The sequence below is a fragment of the Lagopus muta genome, chromosome 4, assembly GCF_023343835.1.
Source record: "Lagopus muta isolate bLagMut1 chromosome 4, bLagMut1 primary, whole genome shotgun sequence".
In the NCBI taxonomy this organism is placed as follows: Eukaryota; Metazoa; Chordata; class Aves; order Galliformes; family Phasianidae; genus Lagopus; species Lagopus muta.
This window is the reverse complement of record NC_064436.1, coordinates 43,432,353-43,455,485: the sequence shown is the minus strand read 5'-3', so window position 1 is coordinate 43,455,485 and position 23,133 is coordinate 43,432,353. Positions and strand designations below refer to the sequence as shown.

The following is a 23,133-nucleotide window of genomic DNA, read 5'->3' as shown; positions in this document are numbered from 1 at the left end:
TTTGGCAAACACATGAACAAGAGGTCCATAAAGGGACATGAATCAAACAAGGGAGGGATGGACTTGACCGCAACAATACAAATATGGACATCACAAGAGTGAAGAATGTAGCCAGGATTTCCTTCCACTGCTAGAAGACACAGAGCAGTGACCTAAATGAACTATTGGTCCAGATGACATGGAACTCCTCTCTGTTACTGTTCATTTCTTCTACTTAAATGACAGCTATGCTGTATCAGATTTATTTTCATATACGTAAACTATCAGTCACTGCTGTTTTATTGGAACTAAAATAAAAAACAATTGCTAATTATTTTGGCAACAATTGGCATTACGTTTTTATTTCCTTTTGAAAGAAAAGCTTTTACTTGGGACCAGAACTTTGTGTTAATTTTGTATTAGTAAGTTCACTAATTTTCTAAGTATGGGATTTATCTTAATTTTCAATATGTCTGGGAATCCATCTAGACTGGCCATCTGGACAGTCACATTATTCTGAAATAAGTATCTCTACACAGAAGGCAGAATAAGTATTCTCTACACAGAAGCTTTTCACTGGATAAAATTGCATGGAGTTAGGAAATGGGATACCACAGACTAACTCTCAATACAGTGAGAATATTTCTATTTCTATTCTTAGCACTGCTGAGATTGGAAAGCATTTAATGTTAAATTTCAAATTATCAGTGAAAAAAAAAAAAGTAAAAACAAAAAAAAAACAATTAAAAATAGACAACACTCTTTTGGTGACTGATTTTCTGGTTTTGTTTTTTGTTTTTGTTTTTGAACAAGCACATCAAAGATACTATTTCTGCAAGGTAAATGTAGATACACCATGGCATCACTGTATTTGGGAGTAACTTGAGGGATGTATTTCAGCACCTACTCATATTTAATATCTTGGCTTTTCTGTATTTGTAGAAGGATTTTTTAAAGGATTTAAAGTCATCTTTACATCCTGCCTTCTAAACTGCCTTATTCCAGGGGCATAACTCCCAGAATACCTATAAATATAAGGAGATGCATGGAATAAAGACTGTACAATCACCTCCCACTGAGTAAGATTTCCAGAGCAAGTTCTGAAGTATCAGTGCTGTGCTTTCTCATAGCTGTCTTGATACTATGCATACGCAAAACCCATTTCTGCAACATTTGAAGGCACACACTTGCAGAAAAACAGAAAAGCTTCCATTGTGCATAATAGGCTTGGGTCATTCGTTAAAAACAAGCATGAAGACTTATTTTTAAATTTAATTTTTTTTTCCTTATTAATCTGCTTTCACTATTTTTCACATCGATGCTTTCAACATTTGGCTCACGGCCAGAAGGCACCTGTTCAGGCAACTTCCATTGACCATTTCCTACCCATGGTAAGATGATTGTTAGTGTTCTGACATTCTGACATAAGAATCTCATGATTCTTAGTGTTCTGACAGTTTTCTTTAAAAAAAAAAAAAAAAAAAAAAAAGCCACTGATAAATCATGAAATAAGAAGGAACAGATGCTATAAATACGTATGTTCATTTTAGCACCTAAAGACACAAAAATCCAAGTCAAGTAAGGAGTCTCATCTGAAATTAGCATCATCATGCTAGACACTGACAAAAACAAACAAACAAACAAAAAAACCCACACAGGCACAAATCAAATACAAATAACTTTTTAACAGCTTTGGGGGATGACAGGAAACAAACAAACAAAAAAGGTAAAAAATATATGCTATGCCCACTTCAAATTAGTATATTGTGGGAGTTCATTTTTAGTCATTATTTTTAGGCATGCACCAAAATTGCATCTCATTTTACAAAGCAAGATGGAATTTCTATCTTTGTTAACAAACACAGGCTTCTGCAGGAAAAAAAAAAAAAAAAAAAAAAAAAAAAAAAGACTAACAGAAGGACTATAGCATCAGTCTGCAAAAACTAAACAAATTCATCACCAGATCTGACACTGAGATGAGCTATAGGACAACACACCTTCATTCCGATAACAAGACACGGTCGGGGTCTGCAATTCACTAAGGCGACTCAAACCCCCAGCCCAACCCGCAGCACCCCCCCCCCCCTCGGGGCAGCCGGGCGGGCTGCAGCACAGAACGGCCCTACAGCCTCAGGGGCTGCTCCCGCCCGGACCCACCTTGGGCATCCGGATGTGCTCCATGGCGGCGGCGGCGGCGGCCGGCCCGGCTGCTCACGTCAGGCGGGCAGCCATGCGCACCTGGGCTCGTGCCGGCCTTTCATTCATATATACATATAAAATATATATATTTATAATATATTAATTTGTCCCCCCGCTTTCTGGCGCAGATAGGATTAAAAAAGGGAAAAAAGAAAAAAAGAAAAAAGAGAAAAAGAAAAAAAAAAAGGTCTGTTCAGGGCAGAGGATGCGGCTGTTCGGGTACCGGCAGGTCAGCGGCTGGCTCCACCTCCCGCAGCCGCCATGATGCCCGGCTGCGGGGATGCTCGGCGCGGCCCAGCCCGGCTGCATTGTCTCAGGGCACGGCGCGGGGGGCTCTAGGCAGCTCGGTGTCTGGAATTGCCCCGCTCGATGCTTCCTGTGAGAAGGACCAGAAACAGTGAGGGGAGCTCTGCCTGAGGTGGCCTCCCTCCATCTTTTCTCATTCCCTGGTTCAGTGTGCGCAGTGTCTCCAAGGCAAAAAGTGCACTGCATGAAACTGAGGCACAGAATTGCATTAATCTCAAGCTCTACATGTCTGTTTTTCAATAATTCACAATGTGCACAAGGGGAGATTTTTTGTGACACATAATTTTCGGTCTTACGCAATAAATTTCTTCTGCCATTGCTTGCCTTGCCTGGACCATCAGATGTGGTACCTCCTGAGGCAAAAATAGATGTTTTAGGGCTGCTTTCCTCAGGTTACCTGGGCAGACATAGAGAACATATGTCAGACATCTCTAACCAGCTTCTCACAAATAGGCAGTTCCATTTTGGCTAGCCACCTCAAAGGGTCAGGAATAAGTATGAAGATGTACTGAAGCACACAAAGCCTGCAGCAAGAGAGCTGTGCTGCAGAGCAGCAGAAGCTCCCCACACATTCTTATCTTGCCTGCAGAGAACAGAACAAGCTTAAGCTTTTTTTGTGAAAGCTAAAACATGAGTTGTAAATGACTTGAGGCCACCAAAACTTTTTACTGTAAGGGAAAGGGAACAATGGTTATAATGTTACTTGCACAGTTCCTGCCAATGTTTCTCTAGTCCCGTCACCTTTTTGCTAGATTGTCCAACATCATGAGTTTTTTGTGCCAACTCTTTGGTTAGAGGAGACAGAAGCTGTGCTGCCAGGAGTGGAACATAAGTCGTGTCTGAATTTGACCTTTCTGTTTCCTTCTGTCTCTCTTTTCACCACTTCTGCCTTTTTTTTTCTCCCATAATTCAGCTGTTGGTATTGTGCAGAAGTGGATAATTTGCCCATAATCTGAGACACCATCAACTGGACAAAATCTGTTCTCTACTGAGAGTTTTTATCTTTCCATTTCACTTTGGTCACCCTGATCTGATACAAGAGTTGAAGATATTTTCTATTTGAAATTTCACTGGATGGCATCCATAAAAGTGCAGGAATTACATAAAGAGTCGTTCATTCACAAGACTCAATTGGTGGTATATATTGCTCTCTTATTTTAGGCCTGAGCTGTAAAAATCAATTAAGAATTAACCAACCATGGAATATATTTCCTTTGTAGCTGTAAATAAATATGATTCATGGCATATATTACCATAGTTTGGCATTTGCTACTGCCAGTAAGTGAAAATGGAAGAAAGCATGCTCATCCTTTCAGTCCCTGAAGATATTTGCTTTTCCTTGTGGTTTGTTACTGCCAAGTTTAAGTCTTGCTGTTGATGGTGCTTTATCTCTGCTTCAATATCTGCAACACTAAGGCATTCATTGCTCACAGAACACTGAAAGTGAAATCCTGTTAAAACTGAAATCCTGTTAATAGCAATCAGTTGCTCTACATCCTACAAGAGTTTTTTAACTGTCTTGAACAGATAAAATTATTCTTGAGCAAGGATGGCTATAAACAGAATGGCTATAACAGGATGGCTATAAACAGAACTGGGGTTTAGACAAAAATGCCTACTGCATTTGTCACAGAAAGATGCAGTAATCACAAGATTTTAACAGTTCTCTTACATGAATAATTCTCTTTCTATCATGGATGCTGTTATCTTAACAATCCTGAAAGTGAAATACTTTCTCTACGGAAGTACAGTGAGGCCAACAACAAAACACAGTACTTCATAGTCTACCATTCTGACTCAACTAAGATGTAGAGATAGGAAAATTGAATTGTCATTACTAAACAGTTTTTGATCTATCTGCTGCAACTACCAATAAAGTTCTCGATCAGTGCTTGCTGAAAGACGACCAGGCACTGAGAGCTAGAATGACACTACTGTATTTGTTTTTCATATCCATAAGCAGGAGAGATGGGTTTCAGCCGAAGCTAGTAAAACACGAAAGACACATTTAACTTACAGTGTACTAAAATCTCTACTATAATCAATGCAGTCACCTGAATGCTCAAACATTTTCTGTTAGTTAAGATGTGGATTTGAATCATCGTATTGGATTTGTAAGTTTATTCGTGTTTTGCAACTATCTTTACTAGATTGCTGTTGGCTGCCTTTTAATATAATCTGCAAACTCTAAGTATAAAAGTATGTACTTATATTAATGCTTATTGTCAAGGGTCATCTACAGACGGCTTTATGGACATATAGACATACCTTAAAAACCATCACTGATCATCATGAAGAAATAAACATGAAACCGATGGTAAGGCAGCTTTATTTTTGGGCAGCTATAGTCAATGTGACAGAATTGTCTGCCTTACAGCCTGGTATTCGGGATGAAGACATGGAGGCTGGTATCATGCCATGTTATTGTGAGCTAAAGGAAGACAATGCTAGTTTGAGTGCAGCTTTTGGACTGTGGATAAGGAATGGAGCAAAAAGAATCCACACAGTTTCTGAAGGTATGTCACTGAAGAACTTCTGCACTTAGAGCAAGAAGTTGTTTGCAGGCATCAAAGCTCTTTCCTCCAGTGAAGCACACAGTTTGCCAGGCTGGAGGTGGCAATCGGGTTTTTTTTCACTCACTAGACAGCAGTCATACACTGTGGCATCAAAACTCGTGTTTCCCTTTTGCCTTTTGCCTAATGACAGCAGCCAAAGGTGAAACACATGCATGTGATTTGTAGGTGTCTACAGGATTTACACCTTGGATAATCAGTACCACAGATTCAGAAACAGTGTGTCTCTTTCTGTGTTTCATAACTTCTGAACTTTTAGAGGGAACATCCCAAGTTTCTCCTGGCCAGTGCACTTAGACACACAAACTTCTCACTCAGTTAATCTAGCAGGAGCTGCATGTGACAAGGTAAAAACAAGTAGCTTTGACTTTATTCTTTAACTCAGCTAACTGTTACTTGGCTTGACCTTTTAGCATTTCCTTCAAGAATTACTCAAAGCAGTCTTTGATTTTGCCCTGTTATAAAACGTTGTTGCATGGTTATAAAAACAAAATTCACACAGGAAAAAATACCAGCAGTCCCCTGGAGACCCATTCAATCCTGTTATACAGATAGCGCAACTGATATGCTTCTGGCCTGAGTTGCATAACAGAGAAATAAAGCAAATAAAACTCTGAAAGAGCTCAAATAGAACTCCAGTTGCTAACATGAGGATTTCATCAGTTGAGGAAACAGTTATGGTTTTGACAAAGGACTAACATTATTTTAAATGAGAGCATTTCAACAAGATCAGAACAGTTAATCCTACTACTGTAAAATGCTATGTTTTTCATAACAAAACATGTCAGCTGACAGCACAGTGTTGGAGGTCAGCTGTGATATACTTGAGCTGGTGTAATTCAGACCAGAGAGGGTAAAGCAGCTAAAGGAGGAGGCCAGTTAGTACAGTGAGTATTATAGGGTGAAAATGAAGAAAAGCACTTCTCAAGAGAGCCAGTAGGGAAAAAAAAAAATACTTCCACAAGACAATTAAGAATTCCTAAACTCCTGAAGAAGTGTAATACTGCTTAGAGATTTACCCCGTTCTGCAAATCTGCGTTCATCAATACTTCTACTTACACTGTTTTGTCAGTCAGCACAGTGAAAAGCAATTGCTTTGTCTTGCCTTTTACTGATCCTACACAGGACACTGCTGTAAGGAATAGCTATACTGAGAACCTTTAAGAGAGTACCCCTCTTCCCATATATTAGCTGTGACTAGGTACATCTGAGCAAGTCTACTCTCAAGTTAGATCCTCAGCTATGTAGAAGAACTTGGTGGAAAAGCTGGATTTATTTATTTATTAATAACTTTCTTTTAATTAAAATCTAATATAATCTGCTAGATGTGTTTCCTCCACTCAGAAATTGAGATTTCATATTTTGCTTCACTGCAGTCAGGTATCAGCCACAAATAACTGACTGATTGAGTTTTCTTCGAGCAGAGGTATTGGGAACTATTCCAATCACCAAAAGATTTTCCAAAGTCACCAAAAGATTTTCCAAATTGTGGTGCCTGTAATACTCTGTCTACCTTTACAGTATCTCATGCAGAATCCTAGACAGGAACTATTCACTAAACTGATTAAAAGAAACAAGCAACCTAGATTCTCAGCTCCTTTCTATTGAAGCATTCAATGACAAGCTCAGCAAAAAGTTAGAAGAAGAAGGTAAGACAGTAGAGCTCAAAGCAGGTCATAACTGTGTGTTCACCAAAGCTGTATTGTTAAATGAAAAATAAACTTGTGTTGTTATAACAGTTTTCAAAATTTTATTGACTTGTGGGACTGTATTAATGGTCTGCCTGGAATATTTTTCCCAACATGAAGAAAAAGAAATGGATATAATATATTTGGGTCTAGAGAAAATAACAAAGAAAAATAAAAATTGGATAACAAAGGAAAAGAATGCCATCATCTTATAATTACCTAAAGCTACATGTGGAACTAGGATCTGGACTTAATGATCCTAGCGAGTCCCTTCTACCTTGGGATATTCTGTGATTCTTTGAACATCTATGCAGAACTGAAAGTGAAGTGATTCCTACCTTACTGACAGTCATCAGAGGAAGTGATCAGAATTTGTTTTAGCTGAATTCTGCTGCTTGAAATCCTTCAGAAATCAGGTAGTGATCTCTTTGCTCCTATATATACTGTATTGCTAATGAAAGAAGCTGACACTGAGAAGTGGTCAATGAAGTCTTTCTTATTTACATTCCTTGAAAAGGAGGTTTCAGATCACACAATCCTTTTTCAGCTACTGACAAGCAGTTTACATTTTGAGAAAAAGCAGATTAAGCAAAGGTCATAGAAACCCCAGTGTTCAGACTGACAGGGTGTTAAGATTGAATTCCAGTGTGCTCTCCCAGCACTTGTCCAGTTTATTATTCGAATTCACTTTGCTTTGTTTTCACCAGGTAAGTGTTTTTCAGGGTCTATTGCTACTTACTGAGGAACAAAAAATGTCGGAGAGGATTCTGAAGAAAACTGTGCTGAACTGCTTCTGACATTCCCTGTCTGAAAGCTCTGTAGTTTGAGCTCCTAACTCCTGTCAGTTTTCAGCCCTGTGTAGTATTAGATTTATGTTCTTGATCGCTGTCAATTATTTTCATGGATTATGTATGCATGAGAAGACAGTGCTTGTTGTAATTTGTTCCAGGAGCTGAATGTCCAGAGTTTTGTTCCAAGGTACTCTTCACAGTCAGGATGTATGAGCTATCATGAAAGGTCTACACTTGTAACAAAAAGATGTAATGTTCAGAAAAAATGTGTGAGGTGAGATGAATCATTAACTACAGATAGCTACAGATATGATTATACATAACTGCTCGCTCTGAGGCTTGTGGTTTACTAACTTAGTGGTTATAGTCAATGCATACAGCATATGACTTTGCTATGTTTTTCCTGCATGCCACCTCATCAGCCACTTAGCTGAGTGAGATTTACTTCCCAGCTTGCATCTGCAATGCTTACCTATGTTTACACAAGTCTCAGAAAAAGCCCAAACATTTGCCTCTTGCTGTCTCAATAGTTTTTCCTTGTTCTTGGTGCCCACACAGGGCAGGTATCTTAGTGGCCAGGCTCACCAGCTACGTGCTTCTTGCATGTTGTACGTCACCAAGTTATGTAAGAGTAATGCTCCAGATTCTCATACTTTCTATTCCCTCCTTCTACTTCAGATATGCTGCTGCTTGCTGCTGCTGTTTTGCAAGTGAGGCAACGACAGCTGTCACAACACTGTTGTTCCATGCTAGAGGGGACCCCAACATATGTATCAAGGTGGTTAGTGACAGGACAAGAGGGAAAGGTTTTAAAGTAAGACAGGGGAGGTTTAGGCTAGATATTAAGAGGAAGTTTGTCCCACTCAGAGGGTGGTGACGAACTGGAACTGGTTGCCCAAGGAAGTTGTGGATGCCCCATCCCTGGAGGCATTCAAAGCCAGGCTGCATGTGGCTCTGGGCAGCCCAGTCTAGTGGCTGGTGACCCTTCACATAGCAAGGGGGTTGAAACTCAATGATCACTGTGGTCCTTTTCAACCCATGCCATTCTATGATTCTATGATTTATCCAGATCTGGTCATCATGCAGTGACTGCTGCTGATGCAGCTGGAAGCATCTGCTTGAGAAATCTCTCCTTAAAGATCAAAAGGTGAGTCCTGGCCTGGGTTTCATCTTGAAAATATCCTTCCTTCATGAAACTAGTGGTGAAACTGCATCATTTTAACCCATGCCAACTGGTAGTCTCGCAGATAAGGAGGCTCATGCCTGCAAGAGCATCTATCGCTAGTCAGTGACTGCCCTTCAGAACAAATATAATCTCTTCCAAGCATTTAGTTCTTTGAAAGAGTGTGAATGTCTGTCTGTAAAACTGGCCATACAATTTCCCCACTAGCATGGCAGTCTTCCATGTGACTATCATGGAGGAGCTGGCTGCCTGTGGTTTGGATGGGCATACGCTCTTCTGGGTAAATCACTGTCTGGACGACGTCCAAAGAGTTGTGGTCAATAAGGTTAAATCCAGTTGATGGCCAGTCACAAGTGGTGTCCCCCAGGGCTTGGTACTCCTATTCAACATCTTTATTGATGATCTTGAGGGGATTGAGTGCATCCTCAGTAAGTTTGCAGATGACACCAAATTGAGAGGGGGTGTTGATCTGGAGGTAAAAAGACACTACAGAGGGATCTGGATAGACTGGATTGATGCGCCAAGGTAAACTGTATGAGTTTCAGTGTGGTCAAGTGTTTTAGTCACAACTGCATTTTAGTCACAACTCCAGGCAAACCTACAGGCGTGGGGAAGAGTGGCTGGAAAGCTGCCTAATGGAAAGTGACCTTGGTGTACTGATGGACAGCCAGCTGAATATGGGCCAGCAGTGTGTGCAGGTGGCCAAGAAGGCCAATGGCATCCTGACTTGGATCAGGAATGGTGTGTGGTGAGCAGGACTAGGGAAGTCATCCTGCCCCTGTACTCAGCATTGGTGAGGGCTCACCTCGAGTACTGTGTTCATTTTTGGGCACCTCAGTACAGAAAGGACACTGAGATGCTGGAGCAGGTCCAAAGAAGGGCAGCAAGGCTTGTGAAGGGCTTGGAGAATGTGCCCTATGAGGAGAGACTGAAGGAAGTGGGGCTGTTAGTCTGGGGAAAAGGAGGCTGAGGGGAGACCTTATTGCTCTCTTCAAATACAACATAAATACACTGGCAGTGTATCCTCCCCCTAAGGAACTCCCACTGTATTGAAGAAGCTCAGGATTCCACCTGAGAAGCTGATCTTACAACACTGAATGAAATCTAGACTTCTACTTAGGTTTTCCAAGATAATTCAATGCTAGATATCTGTTAGATATTTGTTTATATATATATTTTTTTCTCTGTGAGAATTTATAGCTGTCATGTCATCTAAAGGATGGAGAACAGTACAGTCAGAGATGGTTAGCATAAAAAAAAAAAAAAAAAAAACACTGAAATACATTTTGATGATCCTTTTCATAAAATCTAGTACTCTGCATGCTATGAGAGCTCTCTTGAAATTTGCCTTTAATGAGGAGTTTTTGTGTGTTTGTTCTTACTGGCAGTTGCATCCAAAGGAGCTATTTTAACTGTGAATTTTCTGATCTGTATGACTTTAAGCATTGTAAACTTTTAAAGGGTTGGGAGAGGGAAGGAAACAAAGGAAGAGCTATATTTCTGATATTTTCTGCCACTCTTTCTTCTCATGAGTTCTGTCACAGAAATAAATAGGGGCAAGACTGAGACCTCTTCTTCAGAATGGTCTGCTAAATTTAGCCTTATTTGGAAAAGATGCAAATGAAAAAGATTAGGATGAAAGCTGCTATGCAGCAGGAGTCCTAACAAGTGTATCAGAGTATTGCTGGGAAGGAGTGTACCAAAGCAACTTCCAAGCTGTATTAAGAAAAAAAAAAAAAAAAAAAAAAAAAAAAAAAGACACAAGTAGTGCTAAGTCTAAAAAATGTTTCTGTTATTGTTGCTGAATGATACATTATATAGGACAGCTGCAAGCCTTAATTTCGCTGAACAACCCCACACCCTTCTTCACCCTAAGCTGCTTTTCCACTTCCATGGAGATACTATTTTTTTACTAAGAATCTAACTCTGCAATACACTGCCCTCACCCAGACTCAAGGGACTTTAAGCAGGAGGTTAAAAGTGGTCAGCATTTACAGAGGGTGTTCAGCACTTCACAGGACTGAATTCTGAGTAAAACACACTCTTTCTTTCCTGTGAATAATTTTGCACTTAATACATGTATTTCATGACAGAAAACTTCCGAATTGGTAGCACCGCTTTTATAATACATACAGCTTTTGATAACTGTACCTTATTACTTACTACTAGCAGTTTTTACCTAACATCTGTCGCAGCAAGTGATTGGTGGCTGATCCTCATTCTTCAGCCTTTGTACATCCTGAATCAGACCACCAGGTACTTAGAACAGGCTTCAGGGTCCCCTCCAGTGCACCTAGCTTATGCTCCCATTCTGATTCAGCTCTGCAGGAGCCAAGAGGGGAAGATTAGCTTTGTCAGAAGCCTGTAATACGAATGCCCCATCTACTGTCTACTGCAACTTAAATCCATCCACCTCTTGAAACTGCTAGGTCACACTCCTCTGAAAGCATTCTGATAATGACCTAGGAAAGGCTTGGTGTCAAATTCAGTGAGAAGCAGGCTGCAGTGACAATGACAGTCTGAGATGCTTTTGGATGACCTTCACCAATTTGAACGTAGCTGGCTCCCACATTGCACTGCCAGATCCACTCCCACCCCATATGTGAGCTAGGGTCCCTATGGACCTACAACTGACACAGCCTGGAGAGGCTAACTATTAATGTTCAGCAACACTTTTGGCTTCTATACTGGGCATGGGAAAGTCCACATTGGATAGGCTGATGAGTTGGAAGCGTGCCTAGCAATACAGAAAGACTTAAATTTTTGTTAGCTTTTAAATTCTATTCTATTTTTTAGCATTCTTGACTTTTTGGCAAATTTCTGTGTACTATGATGGTAGATTTTTCCCACAAAATGGAAGAGAAATAAAAAGTGCAGTAGGCAGGAACTACGCTTGCTCTGATTTTCAAAAACAGTCTGCTCTTTTCGTTTACATGTCAAGGCAGTGACTGGGGTTCAGTACCAATCTTCTTCTTGTTCTTCTTTTTTTAAAGGTACTAACCTGCTTGCATTTCAAATAATCTTGCTTCCTGTGGTAATGAGGTTGTGTGGAGGAGTGTGTGTGTGTGTGTGTGTGTGTGTGTATTACGAAGAGGGGGAGTTCTGACAGAATTTAGTTCCCAGAAGTTTTGGCTGCTGAGCAGAGGAAGTGAGAGATTCACCTGGACAAGCAGCAATATGAGCACAGGTTCTAGCAGAGATCAGGGAATCTGCATGTGGGAGATGCTGTCTTTCAAAGCAGTAAAAGCTGCACATTATTCAGCAGAAACTTCTTACAGAAATACTAAGAGTTACTCAACTACTGTGAGCTTAAACACTTACTCTCTGCATATTTGCACCCAGAGAGCTGGCTGCTGGCCGAGTAATACCAGAGAAGAAAACTCTGGCCTAGTGATGCAAATGAAGAGCTGGCATTTGGCAGGGAAAATCCGCTAAATTCTCAGATTAAAGTTTTATATTTTTTCTTTCCTAGTTTTTTTCTGGTTTTTTTTTTTTTTTCTTTTCCCCCCATCCCCCCAGTGTAATGCTTCCTTTCCACTGACAGAGAATAGTCAAATCCAAACATACTAGTCTTTGTGCTTTGACGCACAAAGAGGAAGTCCTTGTTTAGAGGGTGTTTTTGCTTTGTTTTTATGGCTATCAATGCTACTCTGCTGCAAAATATCCCATTTAGTAAAATTTCTATAAAGGTTAATAACCTTTTTAAGCATCTTGGCTTGTTTCTTAGAGTGTCACACACAGGAGCCCTGAGGGCATTTGGCTGGTTGCTAACCATGTTTCTGCATTTAAGTCCCATTTGCATTCAGAGATTCTGCTGGCTAACTCAGACTCTCACACATTTCTGAGCGTAGGCTCTTTTTCTTATAATTCATTTATGAGAGTACCAGTCCCTGCAGGTGACTTCTCAGATTCCCTGAGACCTGAGGTACACTTTTTCCTAAGAACTTTAACCTTATGGATTCCAAAATTAATCACTCCATTACTTCATAGGTAGCATCAGGACTCTGTAGATACAGCGTGTGTTACTGTAGATTTCCTTCCCCTTCCTATCCGAAGCTGAGCATTTTTTCAACTCTAAAACATTCATTGGAACAATCATATTTGTAGCCAGTATCCAACAGTTACTTGCAAGTGAAGTTCTTAAACAGCTTTTCAAGCTGAGCTGCTAATCGAAATAGTTATAATGTTGTTACTACTAGTTAAGTTCAGTTCTGTGTTGTGTGCCTTACTTCTTGGTTTAGTACTAACACAGTCCTCTTTTTCTGCATTCCTTCTATTGGGAAATAAATCCAATCCATGTGTGCTAATTCTTATGTAAATCAAATATTAAAAAAAAAAAAATAAATACAAATTGCTTCTAAATCCTTGCACTCAGGCCTGATGTTTTCCAAGCAACTTTACAAATATAGAGCTTTCCAAAACTACCTTAGTAATTAAAAATATATTTAACCTTTTCTAAAGACAAAGAATTGCAGAGGATCTTCTGAACCATCATGTTTAGTCCCCATTATATTCATAAATTCACAAACTCAGCTAGCTCCATTTTAAAAGCAGTTACTTTATTTTCCCCCTCCACACCTCTCTTATGAAGTATTAGATACTAACTCATACACCCCAGCCAAGAAGTATGGATTTGGTTGTACCAGCATGTTCCTTTGCCAGTCCATACATTTCCTTTCTCTCCATTTGAAATATATACTGCAAACGTATCTCCCATCAGCCTTCAATTTGCCAGGATAAGAACTCTCTTTTGGAAGTATTTATGCTACGGATTGCAGTATGGTGTACATACACCACAAGACAAGCTACACAAGACACAAGACAGCTACACCAAGACAGGAAGATTTCACATCTTCCTGTGAAAGCCAACTGCTCTGTGCAGTCTTATTCGGTCTTACATGTCTTACATGGAGACTCTTTGCAGTTTCTATGTATTTGGTATGCTTACTGTACCATGTTTCTCGTACTATCTTTTTAACTTTTTAAATATCAACCAAAGAATAAGAAATTATAATGTAAATTTAGGTACACATCTATAATGCAAATATACATATTTTTTTTTATATTTGTAAAGTCCACTAACCAATTCAAATGGCTAAAATATTGATTTGATTATGATGTGAAAGAAGATCTATATTAAATATTGCAAAGTAATTTGCATTCTAGGACAAGCAAACCTAATCTGGAAGATTAGAAAATGTGTGTTGAGAAAGTTGAGAATATCCTCCCTCTGAATTCTACAGAGGCTCCTACAAATGTAAAATAACAAGTGAACAAAGTCAAATGCAAAACCCAGTTGGCAGTTATAGGATATCTGTTTCTCTGAGGAAACAACTTCAATCGAGCAAATGTTTTAAAATATGAAAAGAAATTATGTGCAATATCCATAACATGTTACATTCTTCCTTTCCACTTAGAAATCTAGTTTTGTCTCATTAGAAACTATCTGCAAAGATGTTCTTTTCCTCAGCTTCAGGGTATGTATGTGTACATATATGCATAATGTATATAAAGTATACACATACAAACACATGTGAACAAAGACATACACAAAATAGCTCATTGTACAATTTGTGGCATCTCTGTTGTCAATTACAAACCTCAGTTGTAAACATTTGTTTCCCTGGGGAATATTTCAGTAATCACTGAATGCTGTTGCTGTGCAGAGGTGGAGCAGCGTGCTGACATGGTTTCCCCAGTGGTACAAGGGGGACTGAATGATTCAGACAGCTTTCTTCCCACCACACGAGGCAGAACTGAATTTAAAAATGTGTCAGTATATTATTTATACTCTTTCTTCTCCAAGGGCAGAAGGGCTGTTTAAGTCTTCCACATCTGGCTGCTCTCTCCCACCCTTTTCCTGTGGGAAGTTCTCTCACATCTTTGGCCACAGAGAAGGGGAAGACGAGCTGTGTGGGGAGACTACACAGCAACCCGAAGGTCAGTGGAATCTTCCTGGGAAAACTGACTAAAAGTATTGCTTTACTCTGAAAAGTGATTTTGTAAAGATTTCAATCAGTGCTATGAGTGACAGAGACATGCTGAATAGCAGGAACAAATTTAGGAGGGCTAGCGTTCTATTTAGGAATTTAGGAAGACTAGAGTTAAATTTAGGAAGACTAGAGTTCTAGTAATTAGGATCTCTGGAATACAGCATGAAACTGTGCAGAACTGAGACTAATACATTTGCTGAAAGTCAGTCTAGGAATCTATTAATCAATGAAGACCAATGCCACTGGCACTAAAACAAATTATCTGACTGAAACGCACGGAGAAACTCATGTTTCTCACAATGTGACTATATAACAAGATTGGCACATAGTGCAGAAGAATCTGACCAGACTTTCAAAGATCAAGTTTGCACAGTTTGCATGTCAGGAAAAAAACTAACAACAGTGACATAAAACTCCACATGAATATTTACAAGAACCCAGAATCAAAAACTTGTTTGTTAAAAGATAACCTGAGAATCTTTACAGAAATCTTCATTCTCAAGTGTGAACCTTTTGTACACACATTTTGGAAGGTCAGTGAGATAGCATCTGTATCTGGTTATTGTAAATCAAAGGCAAGGTATTTTCTCCCACTCCACACTGAAAATTTGGACTCTTCAAGACAGTTCAGTATCTGAGGTCATAAAAACATACTGTCTGTGGGCTCTGTTGATGCTGGGAAAGAATGGTTTATGGTTCAGAAGCTGAACCATAGCATCATCATTAATAATGGCAATGCACACCATGGCATCATTTTTGCTCCATCATAGTTAAAAAGGAGTTCCATTTTAAGCCTTATGATTTCACTTCTGCTGGAACACACTGTTATTCTCTTTTTGCTGGTCTCCATACCTGATAAACCTCCACTGGGTGACACTCCTTTTCTGCAGAGCTTCACTGAATAATGCATATAATACATACATACCTAAGCAAACTAAGAAATATCTAAGTATCTGAGTAATGCAGTGATTTCTGAATTCAACAAGCCCTTCAACACAGAATGCAAAACTTGCACTTATTTCATGTTTTAAAAATTCTTAAAAACAGAATCCCAATCCCATCCTAATTTAAGAAATTCCTCCTCTACTTCTTGCAGACAAATTAAAGTGTCACTTTGATGCACAGCTCATGTGGAAAAGTAGAAGAGATGAAAAGAATCCAACCATCACAGTCTCATAGGGCAGATTTCATTCTTTAAATGTGCCAAAACTCATGCTGCCTGGCTCAGCTTCAGCAAATTATCTAATATATCTTAGTGAGGCAACTCATGTGATCCATTATAGCTAATCAAACCTAAAGTACTTAGGCAAATTCCAGCCCCAGAAGAGAATGAGTTGAGCCTGTGAACAGTAATTGTGTACAGCAGACTAAAGCAGTGGTTAATATGTAAGCAAATTGCCGATAACTATAACTAAAAGTATATATTTTTTTGCTGATGAGGCTGGGCGAGTTTCTTGGCATGTGCACCTTCTACTTTTAGAAGTTTAGTTGACATGGCCCCAGTTGCTCAATTTGCCATAGGTTGCTGGAGATACTTGTTGGTTACCTCAACAGTGTTCAGGGAAAAACAGAAGATGATTGCAGCTTTCCTGCCACTCCCCCTACACTCCCCTTGGTACACCCCCTTGAAGTCTCAAATGGCAGGCCTGCTTTATACAGCTGAAAATCAAGTACAGCCAGAAATCTTTCCTACTGTTATGGAAAAGCAATAATTCATCTCTGACTCTGCATAGCCAAGATCTCTAAAGAAAATAAACCCCCTGAACTGATGGGAAGAATAAAAATGGCCACCCGCTGGTCATGTAAATAAACTGCTAAATCTTATACCTTTTTTTTCCTGCAAATGAGTAATCAATTATTTACAGATATACACAACTTTTCTGTGATTTATTTAAATGTCCCTTTGTTGTTGTTCAAGCGTAGTGTTTTTCATTTATTAACACAAATTAAAAATACTCCCTGGGTTGTGTTTTTTTCTCCTTTGCAACCATTTTTCCTCCATGTTTGTATTTGAGAAGGTTAAAGGACAATCTGTCCTGCATAATAAAAGTTCTTGTTTATCTAGTGACAAATGTATTTCAGTCAGCTAAAATGTGAAGCTTCTGTTCTGCCAAGTAATTCTGTCATGACCTGATGGGTATTAACCTGCTTAAAAGTGAAAATCCCTTCATTTTATCTGAAGGAAGATACTTAACAGAGCATTTAATGTCTCTGGGAACTGTGCTGGCTGGTAACTCCTCTGTCTAGCTCATGGCGATCTTATTCAGAGGCAGTGACCCTGTGAGTTACAATCTTTGAGGATCAGGGAGTCATTGCCTCTGGATGTCACTCAATTTGTGACTCTCTGGACCTGGTCATCCAGCCAGTTTTTACCCAGAAAAGACTACACTTATCTAAGCCATGAACTGCTAGCTTTTCCAGGAAAATGCTGTAGGATACAGTAGTAAAAGCTCTTCTAATGTCTCTGTCCACAGCCTTTCTTTCATCCACTAGTGGGTTACCTTGTTCTAGAAGGAGGTCAGGTTTGTTAAGAAGGACCTGCCTTTCAAGAGCCCATGCTGGCTAGCCTGATCCCCTGGTTGTTCCTCATATGCCATGTGATTGCACTTAGATGATCTGTGTATCATAAATATATGAAATTATATCTATCTATCTATCTGTACATATATCTATCCTTGGCTCATGTTAATGATGGCAGGCTGATGACATTACACACCATACCTAAAATGTTCAGAAAAATGAAGAGAAATTCCACTGAGAATAAAAGTGAAACTAGTCTACCCATCAGGAACACAACATGATTTTAACAGAATGATCCATAAGTCTCCAAACAGTCACTCTCTGGAGATGTTTCCATTCTTTTTATCTTATCAGATCATCTTTATGACCAGGTGAAATAACAGCCACAGTATAAATTCAGTATCAGAGTTACAGATGCTTGTCTTCACTCAGATATACAGGTCTGAAAGAGTTCTCCTGTACAAGGAGAAAGTAAAAACCTAGACAGGTTTAAGACAGAATTTGATCTACTTTTCCAGGGAGCCATATAATAACCTAGTCCCAAGAAGGATAGTGAAGACATTTACATATATTTCCATACTGCAGTCCAAACAGGACCCGACAGTGCAGTGACAGCAGCACCAATCTCACTGACCTGGTGTCTGTTTACCTGCAGTCATGGAGGTATGGAGCTCATTGCTGACTCCAAACATGCCTGGGAAGCTTTGGTAAATGAATAAAAATTCCCAGGTATGTTTGTAGTTAGCACTGATCTCCATGACGATGCAAGTTTCTGATCTAGCCTGTATAAAGCTAGGCTATGCATATATTTGGGAGCATCAGCTTTGACTACAGGATACACACATTCCCAGTGAGGCTGTGCAAGCAGCAAACCAGAATAACTGCTATTTGCTTTAATTGCAGGATATCTTAGCACATACCAAACATTTGAATTAGAACTGGTGCACATACAAATAGCCAGGGATACACTGAAGGCTGACAATCTGAGTTTGAGCCCCTCAAAAGGGGAGCTGTTCCAACAGCAGGCAATTTGCTTCAGTTGCACAGTTGCCGGGAAAGGACTTTCCACTGAAGAAAAGGAAAGCTGTGGCTGAGGACAACCAGACCACCCAGAAACATTCATGCTGAGTTTTGTGACGTTCTGCCTTTTCATAAAAGCAGTTACAGATCTGTCAACATTTCCAAGCCATTGCAGAGAATGAGAGATGAGGCAAATCCACCACATTTTTTAATGGAGAAATACAGTATAAGTAAGGATTGAGAAACTATCTGGCTCCTTCTCCTGTTTTGAACCATAGCATTTTAAAACCCCACTTACACTGGATTTAAATATTTCGAGTCACCCTTTAAAGGCAGTTTTGACAGAGGAAAATGGACTCAAACACAGCAATTTCAGGTGGAATCTTCATAGAATAAAAGTCCTTTGATCTAATAGCTAGAACCTATGCTACTCATTACTTGACTGCAAGAAATATGGTTAGTCATCATAAAAAGAACTGTATTTAAAACTCCTCGCCAGAAGGGCAAATGACATTTAGACCTAAGCAAGAAACAAACTGGAAAGTATTAAATCTGCAAATCCTTGAAAGAAAAAGAAAGAAAGAAAGAAAGAAAGAAAGAAAGAAAGAAAGAAAGAAAGAAAGAAAGAAAGAAAGAAAGAAAGAAAGAAAGAAAGAAAGAAAGAAAGAAAGAAAGAAAGAAAGAAAGAAAGAAAGAAAGGAAGAAAGGAAGAAAGGAAGAAAGGAAGAAAGGAAGAAAGGAAGAAAGGAAGAAAGGAAGAAAGGAAGAAAGGAAGAAAGAAAGAAAGGAAGAAAGGAAGAAAGGAAGAAAGGAAGAAAGAAAGAAAGAGAGAAAGAGAGAAAGAGAGAAAGAGAGAAAGAGAGAAAGAGAGAGAGAGAGAGAGAAAGAGAAAAAGAGAGAGAGAGAGAAAGAGAGAGAAAGAGAGAGAAAGAAAGAAAAAAAGAAAGAAAAAAAGAAAAAGAGAGAAACTGGTCCAGGCCTCCATGGGCTCTTCCTGTGTCCTCGACAGAATGTGGAATTAGCCTCTTCAGGGCATCATATGGATGCAGAGTATGTAGAAGTAGGGCTGGTATAAAATCTTTATGGAAGCTGGCTGGCTTAGTTGTTTTGTGACATGTAAGCAACATAACTAGCTCGGACTGAGGGTAGTTGACAATGAAGCACAATCACTGTAGTTTTTTTTGTATATTTTCTGAAGCAAATCTTAAGAACTATTTGTAGAAATCTACAGAAGTTTGGCCCAGCAGTGAAATAGAGAATGTGTGAACCTCTGATGACACCATATGCAATATAAATGGTACAAAATTTCTTGGAAAATTGGATCTAAGCAAAAGATACAGGTTTAAAGATGGCACATAACAACACAAAGACAATGGAGACTTTTATTCACAAGTCAACTGTATCACTGAGCTCTGGTGTTTGCAAAACAACTGTTTTCTTAAAGACTACAGAAGGGATGAGTATGTGTGTATATATATATATAATGTATATATGCACATATGTACACACCACATACAGTGACAGAACATTACAGAAGAAAGACAAGCAGATCCACAGCCAAAAATTTTAAAGGTATTCCCAACAATCTGATGTAGGCAGACTTTAGTAGGGAAAGGTCTCTTGTAAGTAGAGTATATGCAGGGAAAAAAAAGAGATGATGACTGCAAGATTTATTCCAGCTATTCTTAATGCTTGCTATTCTTAGCAATAATTCCCCTTAGCCAAAGACTATTCTTAGGCTTAAAACAAGTTTTTTAGAATATCTAACCCAGGGGAACAATTTGAATTATTTAGGCTGAAGACAGGGAAGCACAAAACTCTCCAACCTATGGAAACACAGAGCTACCAAGTGTCAGCCATCTCTAACAAAAATGACAAAATTCATAAGAAGAAGCAGAGTTTTATGGAGCTGATGGAAAATGCCAGAGTGTAAAGAACCAGAACTGTATGTGTGTCAGGCCTCATACTGTGGCACTTTTTTGCAGCTCTCAGACAAATTTGGCAATGATGTGTCACATAAGTAACATCCAAAGCATGACATGTTCAGAGAGCTCCAATAGCTCCCAACGCTCCCTGGAGCTTGGCCATGAAATCCCACATGGAGCTGCACATGATGCACTTTCCTACCAAGCATGCCTCAGAGCTGCCCTGTGAAATATATCCAGTAAAAGTTTGCAGGCTCTTCAGCAGTTTGAAGGGCCTGGCATTGGTGCAGGCTTTTCTCCCATCAGCCAAGCTGATGCCTTTAATCAAAAAAAGGGAGAAGTACAGGTTCTCTAATGTTTGTCTTACAATGTTTATTTTGTACTTGCAAATTGCATTATTTCAGTAATGTATAGTTGTTCAGGATATAGAAGATTTATACTCAAGATACAGGAACTAGGTGGTGGAAGAAGCAGATGTAAGTCTCAGAGTGGGGAACTGTTTTGTGATAAGTTCTTAGGTAACAGAGGGTGGATTGTTTGCATCAGGTTCCTGCCACAACAAAGATGCTCCTAATCGAATCATAGAGTGTAAAAGACCCCCAAAATCATCTAGTCCAACCATCCCACCTACCACCAATTTTTCCAGTAAGATGAGAATGGATGTTTGGCGCTGCTCTCAGCAAAGCATCCCACTAAAGGAACTTGAGAAACACCAGAGTGTTCAAATAAAGGACGTACCAAGCAACAATTGAGGGTTCCAAGACCCCCACCACAAAAAGACTAAAAGACTGAGTATGTGCAAGGGAGTGGAACCCTATTTTAGTGATTTTAGGGAAAAATATTGAATATGTACGTACTTTCCAGGAAAGTCTTTACATATGTAACAGAAATAATGTTTGTAAGCTGAAGATCTCTTGCACCAGCTGCACACATTAGGCAGAACAATCCCCCACGCATTGTGTGCTGCGATAAAGACTGCATGCAGCTTAATACCACACTGGCCATGAGGAGTTTCATTCAGACTGGAGTGGGCCCAGTGTCAGGGGAGGCACCCCGACTCTGTCACCCATTTAAAACTGTGTGGGAAACAATGTTTCTGGAGGCATTAACCCCCGCAGACAAACTCCTAAGAGGCAGAAGTGCAAAGCATTCAGGGCGAAACAAGGTCGGAAAACACTGGTAAATGACAGCAAGAACTAGAAAAGCGTTGGCGCTAAGCGTTTGAGGCGTGGGCACCCACCGGAGGCTGGCGGCGAGGGGCGCTCAGAAGATCCAGAGGGACGCGGCCGGAAAGCCGCTCAGGGAGACCCCGGCAACACGCGGCGTCATTTCGCCGCTCGGCAGTGCGGGAAAGGAGGGGGGGGGGGGCCTCCCGAGGGGGAGAGGAGGAGGGAAGGGCGGGAAGGGGGAGTGGGGCGGCCTCGCACGTGTGGGAAGGCCAGGCATGGGGGCTTTCTCCTTTCGCCCCTGGGAGCCCCGCCGCTAAGCCCGTACCTCCAGCGCAGCCCTTCCCGCCGCCGCGAACAGCCGTGCCCGGGCCCCGTAAGTGACGCCCTTCCTCCGCCTTTCCCTCCTTGGGAGCGGGCGGGCGGGCAGCACGGAGCCGCGCTGCTGGCGGTCTCCTCGCGAACGGGCTTGGGGGAGCGTCTATGCCAGGGACCTCTAGCCTGGCGGAGATACGGGCGCGAAGCAATCCTCGTCTCCGCCAGACCAGAGGCTTCCTTAAGCGTGCGGAGGCGACGTGGCGGGAAAGGGAGACCAAGAGTTTTCTTTCAGCTGCCTTTAAAGTCCACTGTGTCTGTGGGGGTGGGTGGGGGATGTATTTTTGCGCGTTCCTCCTGCACCGTGTCACCTTCCCCACTTGGCTGCTTACGGCTGGCGGGGAGGGTGTGGGCTGTAAGACGTCGTGGCTACCTGAGGTGGAAAAGGTGGCACTTCAGGGGAGAGCATGGGGAGAGTGTGGGTTTCTGCCAGTTGTAAATCAGTTGCGAAACGTAAGGTTCTCCTGCTGGCTTTGCATGTTTAAATATAGAAATGTGATTTAAGCATATGTAATCCAATGGGTAACGCTCCTGGCAGCTGGAGAAAGCTCATCTAGTGAAATAGTATTTGAAATATAGTGCGTCTGAAGCGGTAGATCAAAACCCTTGATTTTTAAATATTGGTTATCACTTTTGGTTTGTGATGCTGTTGCATTGGTTGAGTGCTGTGGATCTGATGACGATCTTGCCTCAGAGGGAACTCCATTAAATCAGGGGAACAAAACCAGTGTTGGGAGATCCACGTGGCTTGGTTCTGACAGAGAGTGTACTGTCTATTGATTGCTATGCCAGCGTTTAATGCTTCATTCCATCAAAAGTAACTCAGCTGTGAAGGTAAGAGATTTCCTGAAATTCGGGTGAGGGCTGTATCCTGTCAGGACTGAAGGACTCAGTCTAACTGCACCATTCTCTGTTTAAAGTAGAATCAGAGAATCATAGAATGGCTTGAGTTGAAAAGAACCACAATGATCATCGAGTTTCAACTCCCCTGCTATGTGCAGGGTTGCCAACCACCAGACCAGGCTGCCCAGAGCCATATCCGGTCTGGCCTTGAATTTCTCCAGGGATGGGGCATCCACAGCCTCCTTGGGCAACCTGTTCCAGTGTGTCACCATCCTCTGAGTGAGAAAAACTTCCTCCTAATATCTACCTCTCCTGTCTTGGTTTAAAACCATTCCCCCTTGTCCTATCACTGTCCACCCTTGTAAACAGCCATTCCTTCTCCTGTTTATATGCTCCCTTTAAGTACTGGAAGGCCACAATGAGGTCTCCCTGGAGCCTTCTCTTCACAAGCTAAACAAGCCCAATTCCCTCAACCTTTTCTCATAGGAGAAGTGCTCCAGCCTTCTGATCATCTTAGTGTTCCTCCTCTGGACCCACTCCAAAAGCTCCATGTCTGTCCTGTACTGGGGGCC

General features: G+C 40.7%; 2 protein-coding genes across 4 annotated transcripts in view; one reads left to right on the top strand and one right to left on the bottom strand.

Annotated features, from left to right (window-relative positions):
• MTMR7 (myotubularin related protein 7) overlaps nucleotides 1–21,519 on the bottom strand; it is a 61,174-nt gene extending 39,655 nt beyond the window's left edge. The window contains exon 1 of one of the 3 annotated variants that reach the window (XM_048943386.1): nucleotides 21,418–21,519. Coding sequence is in view for 2 of the 3 variants with exons in the window: in XM_048943385.1 (XP_048799342.1) it covers nucleotides 2,137–2,160 (24 nt within the window). In the remaining variant the exon portion in view is untranslated. Of the gene's footprint in view, nucleotides 1–2,136; nucleotides 2,378–21,417 lie in introns of those variants that run through there. The other 2 variants (XM_048943385.1, XM_048943384.1) reach the window with 2 other exon arrangements.
• A 73-nt stretch (nucleotides 21,520–21,592) lies between these two features.
• SLC7A2 (solute carrier family 7 member 2) overlaps nucleotides 21,593–23,133 on the top strand; it is a 43,748-nt gene continuing 42,207 nt past the window's right edge. Inside the window, exon 1 of the mRNA XM_048943389.1 lies at nucleotides 21,593–21,719. The gene's annotated coding sequence lies outside the window, so the exon portion shown is untranslated. The remainder of the gene's footprint in view (nucleotides 21,720–23,133) is intronic.